Source organism: Notechis scutatus, chromosome 4 (assembly GCF_049901735.1).
Source record: "Notechis scutatus isolate UNSWTSFEM ecotype Mainland chromosome 4, rNotScu1.2, whole genome shotgun sequence".
NCBI lineage: Eukaryota > Metazoa > Chordata > Lepidosauria > Squamata > Elapidae > Notechis > Notechis scutatus.
Window position 1 is genome coordinate 20,846,011 of NC_142012.1, and position 11,603 is coordinate 20,857,613.

Consider the following 11,603-nt stretch of genomic DNA (forward strand, 5'->3'; position numbering starts at 1 on the left):
TGTGCTTGATTGGCCAGCAAACTTGCCTGACCTGAACCGCATAGAGAATCGCCAAGAGAAAGATGACAGACATGAGACCGAACAATGCAGAAGAGCTGAAGGCCGCTATTGAAGCATCCTGGTCTTCCATAACACCTCAGCAGTGCCACAGGCTGATAGCTTCCATGTCACGCCGCATTGAGGCAGTAATTGCTGCAAAAGGGGCCCAAACCAAGTACTGAGTACATATGCATGCTTATACTTTTCAGAGGTCCGATATTGTTCTATGTACAATCCTTGTTTTATTGATTGCATGTAGTATTCTAATTTTCTGAGATTGTGGATTTGGGGTTTTCATGAGCTGTAAGCCATAATCATCTCAATTATGACAAATCATGGATTGAACTATCTTGCTTTGCATGTAAGTCTATCTTATATATTAGTTTCACCTTTTAAGTTGCATTACTGAAATAAATGAACTTTTGCACGATATTCTAATTTTTTGAGTTTCACCTGTACATGGCATTAAATTACTATTTAATTAATTTTCATTAATTACTATTTAGAATTAATACCATTTAAGAGTTCCAAAATATATACAGCCAACTATGGCTCTCTCTTTTGTCAGCATTTTCTTGTATTTTTTTAATTTTGTAAAACATGTTTTCTCATATGTTTTATTATTTAATATTTTTATGTTTACCAATAGGAATATTTCAAAGCTACACTGTTGTCAGTTTGTAAGAACAAGTGAATGAAGGATCGCACAAATATGTATTGGGAACAAATGTATCATATTTTATATTTTTATTATAAAATTTCTAATAAACCAGGAACAAAAAGAAAATACAATTTTAGTTATGCAATGGATAAGACAATATTGACAGTACAAATACTTTCAAGCTTTATATAACTAACCTTCCTTTCTCAATGGGGGCTCTGAGGCTAGGGTTAGGGACTGCTCTTAATTCAAATGAGATTTCGAATTTTTTTGGGGGGGGGGAAATACTTGTTTATTCTCTTGGTTCAATGTTCCTTAACTGTGACAATTTCCAAATCATAATATGTAAAAGTTAGAATGGATCTTGGACATCAGCTACTTATTCTCAATCTTGGCAATCTCCAGAGGTGTACATTTCAAATTCTGGATTTCTCCATAATAGCCATCTGGCTAGGGAATTCTGGGAGATGAAGTTTACACATCTGAAAGCTGCCATGATTGACAAAAAATGCTCTGGTCTAGACTCCACCTATATGCCTGATCTGTTCTTCACTTGAAGCCTATTTGTTAGAGTGCAGTCATATATGTAGCTGTTAATGTCCTGTCAAAGTGGGTTTCTTCCATATATAGAATATTCCTTTTTATGTGTTATGATTCTTATACTTTCCAACTTTCAAAATTCTTTCTCTCATTTAAAAAATATTCCGAGTTAGGTTTCCCTGCCTTTTTTCTTAATCCAAGGCAACAGTACTGTATAAATCAACATACTGAGATTAAAGACAGCAATAATGTTGCTTTGCATCTATCTCTGTGATAATGATCAGACTATACACCTTGCCTGTTTCTTTTATTCAGATTTGCTTAGGAATATACAAAGCCAGATAAGTCAGCAAAGTATCATAATTACATGTATTCAAAACATCAGATTTACCAAGAATACAGAAAGACAATGCATTGATTAATTTGAACTCTGCAAAAACAACTAGCATATAGCTACTTGTTTACAAATAGCTACCTTGAAGTTTAAAATTCTGTTATCCAAACAAAGAACCATTGATTGCATATCATTTTTCCAATAATGTTCTTCTTCTAAGCATAAAGGAAGATTTGACTGTAAAATGTATGTTTGCACTAGTCTCCATTTATCTAAACAGAGGCAACATATTGCTGGTACAGTGGAAAAGTTGTGGATGGCATTTTATACACAAAAGGTATTTTTTCTACTATGAAATATGTGCTAGCATGAAGTTAACTCCATGGGAGTTGTTATGCTCACTAATATACCCAGCAGCCTAAGATATACAGGAAAAGCTACAGCCCATTTATCCCAATCTTACCTTATTATCCAGTACAGTTTTTAACATATAATTAAGAAAAAGTGACATTTCCTCCAAGACATTCATTGTACAGTGTGAAAATGACTGAATCTTTCCCTGTTTCATATTAAACCCTTGCTGTGCTCTAGACATAAATACTGAGTTACGAGACTTCAACCACTTGCCACAGTTCTTCAAACAACGGAGCCAGCTCTTTTTCCAGACTTACAATCAGACCTACGTAAAGATAGGCAAATAAGATGAGATATAACAATTAACTGTTGTCCCTCAGGCAGGAATGAAAAAAAGTAAAGGAAGATTTAAATTCCATCTTAATCTATTGTTCTAGAAGGGCAATCTCACAATTTACACTATGCTGGCTCAGGAATTCTGGGAGCTGAAGTCCACAGGTTGCCCTTTCCATAGCTGCCAACCCCTGCCCAAGATTTTTTATAGAGGCACTACTGAATCCATAACTGGCACAAGTAGGAGTTACTTCATTTTCATAGTATTAGGAAGAACTTATTACTTGGGTGAGGACCAGTATCACTGCTACCACGACATAGATTTCCCTTTCTTTGGAGGAAAATTGAAATGTTTGGTTCTGCCACTGTTGTTGACCAAGGATAATCTGTGAAAACTTTGGTATAAGGCTTTCCTTAGGTCTAGCTTTTAGTCCTTACGACAGGAATGACTAATTTCAAAATTATTTGCAAAAATTGAACATAGCTTAAAAAATGGGCACAGACCAACCATATCCTTTAAGTATTGAAATGCTAAAAACACAGAGGACTTTTCAATTTTGAAAATGTACCTGTATTGGCGTTGCTGCTGGCAATAAAACTCACTACCAAAGGAAGTTTATTGAACTGAACCACCTACCAGAAAAGAAATACAAGTTCAACATTCAATGTCAGTGTTTTGTTATGGTCAGTTTACCTGTTTGGGTTGTATATACTGCTAGCTGGCAGATTAGCAATTAGCAATTCTCTATTCCTACCCTTAAAGTGCTAATAGTATCTTTTGCATATATTTTTAGGTACATACACACAGGTCACACTTAAATCTAAAAACAGGTAGTCCTCGACTTACAACAGTTCACTTAGTGACCATTTGAAGTTACAACGGTACTGAAAAAAATAGCTTATGACCATTTTTCATACTTATGGCCGTTGCAGCAGTCCCATGGTTACATGATTTACATTCAGATGCTTGATAACTGACGTTTATAACAGCTGCAATGTCCTGGGGTCATGTGATCACCGTTTGCAACCTTCTGACAAGTGAAGTCAATGGGAAACCAGATTCACTTAACAACCGTGTTATTAATTTGATAACTGCGGTGATTCACTTAACAAATGTGGCAAGAAAAGTAAAATGGGGCAAAACTCAGTTAACAAATTTCTCACTTAGTAACATAAATTTTGGGCTCAATTGTGGTTGTTAAGTTGAGGACTACCTGTATATGAAACATCACAATACCCTATTTCAAAAGAACATTCTGGTTTCTCTTTACGTTGCATAAATCTTTTATACTGGCTGGGTTAATACATTGCGATAAGCTGCATACCTGAACATACAGTACTTTGTTAAACAAATCATTGAATCCAGATTCACCTAGCAAACAAAACCACAAATCGATGCTGATTTAATTTCTTAGTGACCTAGGTTTATGCATCACGCCAATTAAACTCCAAACTGTTTAAATTATAGGCGCTGATAGATTTTGAACAGACTTTTCTATGACTTTTCTGAACTGATCCATAATTTTTACACTTATTTACCTGCTAGCATTCTCACTAATAAACAACCTTTGTTGGTTAATTTCTTACCTGGTAAGTGTTGTAGTAACAGATTATGCTTTTGTTTTTGGAAAGCCCAAGTTTGCTGCCCTGATCCGTCGCAAGTGCAAATGTTGACAAGAAACCTGGTCGAAGAGCATGCTCAGGGGCATTATCATTGGCAACTGGAAAAATAAGTCATTTTGTAATTGTTCACAGAATAAGCAGGAATGCAAAGTATCATCGTCTTGGACAGCATTATAAACTCCTGAGTCCTCAACATCCAGACAAGATCTAACGAGTCTTAAAAGCAGTACTGGCAGTCAAAAAGCAGAGACCAATTTTCTCTAACTTGGGCACCATACAGGTGTGCAGATTCAGCATGACCTTTGAAAAATGATCCATTCATTTGGAGAGCACCCAAGTTTGGGAAACAGGATCAGCTCTTCCATGAATATGGTACACCTGTGACCATAGCAAGGAAGAGCAAGGAATACTGTGGCTCTTGCTTCAGTATGTTTCAAAAACCAACCCACTGCAGTCCTCTGTGAAATGCTATTAATTAAAACCCTAAATATGCAGCCGACCAGTACATTTTAAACATAAAAGCAAAAGTAATTTTGAGATCTGACAAACCTCTTCCTCTTTTTAGAAGAGGTTTAGTAGATAAGTTTGATGTACAGCTTAGCTTTAAGTACAAGTTGCTTTCACTCATCCCTTCATAGAACATGAGATAAGCCCACATTGTCACTCAAACTCAAAACACCCACAAAGAAAGTTGGCATGTGACTGTTTTCGACAGTTTCCATAAGTCGCATTAAGGAAGTGCATCATGGCTGATGAACTGGCATTACGCTTCCTGCTGACCAACAACTATGCTAAAGGCCAACAAAATGGAGTAACCAAATTATGATTAATGCTGATGCATGCTTGCTAGCTTATAAAGTACTGAAAAATCCAGTTTGGAATCAGGTTGAATCTGCATACTAAAACTTAGATATGTTGAGATATAAGATGAAACAGCTTCCTTTTGTCATCTCAGTTTTGGTTGGAATGTTGTTCTTCAACAGACAGTTCAATACCAAGCATGCAATCGATTTGCAAAGGGATAATTCAGCAATTTATCCCTCTTTGATTATTCCTTACCCTTAATTACTGGTACACCATCTCGGTCTGATACTACAATAGCATGAAGTCCTTCAACACTAAAAATATAAAAATAAAAGGAGATTGCTTAGTCAGCTGTCTAGAAAGACAGTAAGCCATTTGAGTTTGCTGTCTCTTGCTTTTATTTTTAATTAGTTAATAAACATAGCAATTTAAAACTTGTTAATATGCTTATAAAATAATTTGATTATCTTCCCCTCCATAATTTTGGGTTCCTTATGTTGTAGCTAAGGCGATTCCCCATTTTATCATCACAAAAATTAACCTGGAGGTAGATTAGACCGAGTGTGTGTGACTGGCAAATCTCATCAAATTAGATTTTTGTGTATATGAAAACTTGAATCTTATTTTCCTGGTCGTAGTACATTATCTGAATCTCTTGAGATGAGCTCACATCAAATACCTTCTGACAATCACACAGTTTTCTCAACAGTAACAATTATTTTGTAAATGTTATTTGAGGATTTTTATTCCCAAAAAATGGTCCAAAGGTGCTTGTTTATTATAGGTGTAACTCTGAAGCTAAACAGATTTTAGGTCTTTGAGATAGGCTGGGAAAGCCACAAATTCTAACCAGAATGCAAGGGAAGAAAATATGATTGAAATACACTTATCTTCATTCTGTTTACATTATCCACACTTCTGAGGCCATGTAACATTTGCAAGTTATGTTTACTCAACAGTTGCTGGCAACCAAAGTATTCCATACAGGAAGTTCTTGACTTGCAACCACAATTGGGAGCAGAATTTCCATTGCTAAGCAATGTGGTTATTAAGTGAGTTGCATCTATTTTACAATCTTTTTTTTTTGCACCAGTTGTTAAGTGAATTTGGTTCCCCCCACTGAATTTGCTTTTTGGAAACTGGCTGGGAAGGTTGCAAATGGTGACCCATTAAGCCTGGGATGCTGCAACCTTCATAAATACAGGCCAGTTGCCAAGTGCCCAAACTTTGATCGTGTGACTCTGGAGACATTGTACATGTGAGGAACAGTTGTAAATCATTTTTTTTTCAATACTGTGGTCACTTTGAAAGGTCACTAAATGAATGACTGTATGTCAAGGACTAGCTATTCTGTATTTTGTGACCACAGAAAGTTGTCCTTATACTGCAGTGCATTGGTTGACCTTGCCATTCACTGTCAAGGCTGACTTCCAGAGTTTCAGCTTAGAGATTTTTCTAGCCCTGCATAGAAAAACAAGAATGGAATCTGGCAATGTTTGCAAGCAGAGCATGTGTTCTTTCACAAATTACAGCTCTTAACAAGCAGGAAAAAGAAATCTCCACTAGGAAATGGATGATCTATATTTCTGCTTTTATCCACCTTCTAATCTATACTATGCATTCTGGTACTACATCAGCCAGGGCTGTAATGGAAAAGGATGGGTTGGAAAAAAACAACCCACACCCTTCTTCCTATATACATCAGATTGCAGTTTGTAATTTGGGGCTGTCAAAAAAGAAATCTTAGCTTTAAAAGTAACCATTACTATTCTTCCCTCTGCAGCACAAACACCCATAATTTGCCATTCAACAAGTAATTCAAAATCCTCTGGCAGATGGATACTTCTTATGCTATTTATTTCAGCTGGGGGTAACCCAAGTCTCTGGTTTTATAATCAGGGATTGCCCAGAAGCAGTTACATATTTGACCAAAGGATTAGAAGAAACAGCCAGATGGACCTGCATCTGCATACTTCATATAGTAACTTGGGGGCCCTTTGGTAAAACTAATGTCATCCTGCAATAACATTCAAGTGAACCAACTAGTGGCATCAGAAAAGAATGGGAAGAATTGCAAGATCATTTCAAGAGGTTTTTGAAATTACTCAGAGCATTTTTACACTGATAAGTTTACATGCCTAGATGGTATAAAAATAAGTATTTTACCTTGGTAGTTTTTTATACAGGAACCTTTTCAAATCCTAGAGTGAAACAAAGCAAGCAGTTTTTTTAGTCATTTATATTACTTATAAGAGATCATACTCCTAAATGTTTGAATTAAACTAGATTTTGGAGAAACAATGCTTTGTCATTAGAAAGGATGATATTTGTTTAGGAATTGGCAGTAATTCCTAAATACTGCCAGGATCATAAGCTTAATAATCATAGGCAAACAAGTAAACCTTCATGACCTTCTCATCCCAAGCTTCTTGGCAACATTTTTGAGTGCATTTGAATTATTAAGCTGCCATACGGGCAGATTGTTCCTCCTATTCGAACCAATTACTCATGAATTACTAATTCAATATAGGTTATAGACTACTAGAATAAGCAAAATAAATATACCATAAACATCAGTAGAAATTGTTCAGTATGTAACTTGTTACAAAAAAGTTTCCAATCATTCAAAGGATATTCGTACTTACATCTGCCATGATACTCAAAAAATTATGACTTGCCAGCTCACTGAAAAGCCAAAATGATATATGTTTAGAAAAGATAATATGTTCATCTTTAAAGTGATATCAGACTCTCTGCTGTTTGTATTGCAAGCAAAACATAGCTGCACTGGGCTGCACAATGATCTGGATTCAAAGGTTAAAAAATGATTTGGGTTTGGGAGGTTAGATGCCCCACTGAGATGCTTTTTTATTGTTTTGCCTGTTTATCCTTGTCAGCCTTGTAAACAATTATCCTTTATTTTTTTCATTCTTTTAAATATGTTATTAGTCATGTTAACTTATAAAAATGTGTGGGTATGCATGTTATAATTGTTAACACTACCTTAATTCAAACACATCTTTTTCTGGGAGCCATTGTACAAGCTCATGTGGAGGTATAATAAAATTAAATACACATACCCATATATTTAAATATGATTCTTTATGAAGCTAATAGACAGGAATGTATTTGTATACTTAGTGCCTATACTTGACCCCAGGCTAGAGACAGTTAAAATAAACCAGACCACTGTCTTTCTAGGCTGGAGAAATTGAATGATGTAAAGGAGACTACAACATAAACAACATTGTTTATTGTACATGTCAATATCAGGAAAGCTATTACAAGTGTGCAATTTAATAGGGGAGTCAATTTAATGGCTCATTAATCTATTCCAGAAGAAAGATTGCAGTGTAATTGTATTTGTTCTGTTCTCTTTCAAATGTATTTGATAAATGTATAATTTATAAATGTAGAAGTGTTGCCTGTGGGACCCTCTCTCCCTCTGTCTGCACAATCTATTTCCAAATTCCAGTTCCATCCTATCTCCCTGTAAGCACATTTTATTTTAAAATGTTTTGGTTTCTAATCTGAATGGGTGATTTTTTTCACAACACTGAGGAAAATATGAATTGCCAACAGATGCAAAGTACAAGCCCTCACACAGTCCAATTTATTCCTCCCCCCGCCATTGAATTTGGAGTTCTATACAGCCCTGACATCTGTCCCTCTAGTCCAGAAAATGCTGGGGAAAGCTGCACTGAGTCAATCTGTGCTTCTCAAGTTTGGTATCAATTACCTTAACCAGGGTCATTGGTACCTTTTACCTCTTAGGTGGAAAGCTTTGCTTTCTTAGGCTTCAAAATAAGATAAATGAAAGGAATGCTAGAAAAGAAATAATCCCTACAGATAATGGCAAACATCAACCCCATTATGAAGCACAGAGAAACTTCAGTGACCATGTCCACAGGGATCACTTCCATGATCATGCAAAAAGGAATAACTTTTTGAATTCTGGATTTGGAAAAGTCAAACCTTTTGTGAATTCAAATACTGAATTCAATTAATATTGAAATAAATAATGACCGCATGGGTGGTTTTCCCTTGGCCAATTTTCTCTGGGCTCTCCATTGGATTGTTGGAAGGAATTTCCTGGTTCGATTCCCAGCTGGGAAACCATTGACAAGAAAAGAATTTTGTGATGAAGCAAGCTGCTGGAAAGCAAGAATTTGGGGTGGGGGTGGACCTGGTTTCTTGATTCTGTGAGATTTTGCTTTATGGAAAACTTGCCCTTAATGTCCTGGCACTGTTCTTCTTGTGGTATATAGAATATAATAGGAATAGGATAGAATTCTTTTATTGGTCAAGTGTGATTGGACACACAAGGTGCAAATACTCTCAGTGTACATACAAGAAAAGATACATTCATCAAGAATCAAGAATCATAAGGTACAACACTTAATAATAGTCATAGGGTAGAATAAGCAATCAAATCAAATCAAATCAATCAAATAAATTGTAAGGATACAAGAGACAAAGTTACAGTCATACAGTCACAAATGGGAGGGGATGGGTGATAAGGAGTGATGAGAAAATTAATAGTAATAGTAGTGCAGACTTTGTAAATAGTTGGACAGTGTTGTGGGAATTATTTGTTTAGCAGAGTGATGGCATTTGGGGAAAAAAATGTCCTTGTGTCTAGTTGTTTTGGTGTGCAGTGCTAATTTTGAGGGTAGGATTTAAACAGTTTAAAAACAATATTTTCACAGCCCTCTTTTTGACTTGTGCAGTATACGTCCCCAATGGAAGGCTGGTTGGTAGTAACTGTTTTCAAAATTCGTTTTTCAAACAATTCAAAAAATTGTTGTATGTATGTATGTATGTATGTATGTATGTGTGTGGAAGAAAAGGGAAGTAAAAAAGCAACCCAAATAAGGCGGATGTACAGAATGAGAAATATCTTGGGGAGGAGCAACGAGGTTTTCGGGGCGATGAAGCGGCCGGGCATTTCCCGAGTCTGATCGGACTATTCTTGTCCTCCCGGGAAAGGGGGCACAAGGAGGTTCTCATCGCCCTAAATATTCAGAGGGTAAGGAGTCCTAATAAGAAAAATCAAACCACGTGAGGAGGACGACACGCCCCGCCCCGCCCCGCCGCCTCCCTCGGGGCATTCGGAATACGGCAACCGCTCTTCCCCCATACGAACCTCCACTCCCTTCCAGCATTTAACGCTCTTCTCGGCCGACCTTATACTGCGCCCGAGTCGTTTTCCGGGTTTCCCGTCGTCATGTGACTCTCGACGACGCCTATCCCTCACGTGACTCGTCACATCCGGTCAGGCGCCCCCCTTAGCCCGGAGATGACTAGAGATACTTAAAAAAGGGGTGGGGTCTTGAGAGAGCGAGAAGAGGCTTTCCATCTCTCACGTGACTTGGACGTTGCGTAGACCAGGGGTCTTCAACCATGGCAACTTTAAGACTGGTGGACTTCAACTCCCAGAATTCCTCAGCCAGCTTGGCGTAGGCGACGTTGCTAGAGAGACTAAAAAGGGCGGGAGCGTTAGAGGAGTGCCGAGGGGGGTTGTGGAGATGAGGGAAACAACCGAAAAAGATGAATGTGTGAGCAGTCAACGTAGCTGGGTAGCGTACAGTAGTTTCGCTTAACCTGCCTCATGTTAAGATGTGTGGACTTCCACTCCCGGCACAAAGGATGATAGTGTCTAACAAGTCCCAAAGGTGGTTTTTCAGAAGGCAACTGGACTTTGTGTTTTTCTTCGAAGATGTTTCACTTGTCATCCAAGAACCTTAATCATTTCTGACTGGCTGGTGGGGAATGGAAGGATTTATATTCCTTGCAGATAGCTGGTCATTTGCATCATTTTAGAGGGTTGTTGAAGCACCTGGAGGTTTATGTGTCCTCACTGTCACCTGAGTAGTGCTCCTGGTTCCTGTAATCTGCATTTCCCCCCCTAGAAATTCATTCCTACTCCCACACCAATTGCAGACTACGGGAAGCAAGACCCCACCACTTAGGTGACCCTGAGGACATAGGTAAACCTCTAAGTGCTTCAACTACCCACTAAAAGGATGCAAATGACCAGCTGTCTGCAAGGAATATAAATCCTTCCATTCCCATTTTCCTCTCAGCTGAAGAAGCTTCTTGGATGACAAGTCAAACATCTTCAAAAGAAAAAAAAAAAAAAGTCGTTACCTCCTGAAAAAAGCACCTTCGGGACAACCATGACCTGAATGATCGAGAAAATAATCAACAGACTTTTAGTGTCTTAACAAGGGGAATTTTAGACAAAATGATCAAACCTTTTCAGTGGGTGATCGATCTTCCTGGCTCCCAACTTAGTTTTCATTCCATTCTAAGTAGCTCCAGTACAGGTAGTCCTCGACTTACAAGAGTTTGTTTAGTGACCATTCAAAGCGACAACAGCACTGAAAAAAGTGACTTAGGACCAGTTTTCATACTTATGACCATTGCAGACCCCTGAGGGGGGCCACATGGTCCCCTTTTGTGACCTGTCAAGCAAAGTAATGGGAAAGCCAGATTCATTTAACCAACCCTCTCAGTAATTTAACAACTGCAGTGATTCACTTAACAAATGCAGCAAGAAAAGTCGTAAAATGGGGCAAAACTCACATAGCAAATTTCTCACTTTGCAACATAAATTCTGGGCTCAATTGTCCTAAGCCTTCCATTTTAAGGCAGAATGGTGGGCAGAAATGCTACTGGTGGCTCAAAGTTTGGAGGAATATTTTTCCTGATCAGTTTCTTTTTCCTCCACACTTGGATCTAAGTCATTTTTTTAACTTGGAACCCTGTTTTGTTGTGAGAAACAGGGCTTTCTCCACTATAATGAATTGCGTAGGTATTCAATAAAGATTTCAAAAGTAAAAATTTGCGAAAGCCATCTGAAATTGAGGGGGGAGAAGCCAGTGTTCTGTAGTTTGAGATGCATCGGAAAAG

At 37.6% G+C, this 11,603-nt stretch overlaps 1 protein-coding gene across 1 annotated transcript; it reads right to left on the reverse strand.

The window, feature by feature from the left end:
• Positions 1 to 771: 771 nt before the first annotated feature.
• On the reverse strand, positions 772 to 9,969 carry LAMTOR3 (late endosomal/lysosomal adaptor, MAPK and MTOR activator 3). The gene is made up of 7 exons (XM_026672688.2): positions 9,835 to 9,969; positions 7,334 to 7,373; positions 6,855 to 6,889; positions 4,944 to 5,002; positions 3,849 to 3,982; positions 2,831 to 2,894; positions 772 to 2,253 (listed from the first exon to the last, which is right to left on the reverse strand). The coding sequence occupies exons 2-7, from the start codon at positions 7,340 to 7,342 to the stop codon at positions 2,180 to 2,182; spliced, it is 375 nt and encodes a 124-aa protein (XP_026528473.1). The 5' UTR covers positions 7,343 to 7,373; positions 9,835 to 9,969; the 3' UTR covers positions 772 to 2,179.
• Between the last annotated feature and the right edge of the window lie 1,634 nt (positions 9,970 to 11,603).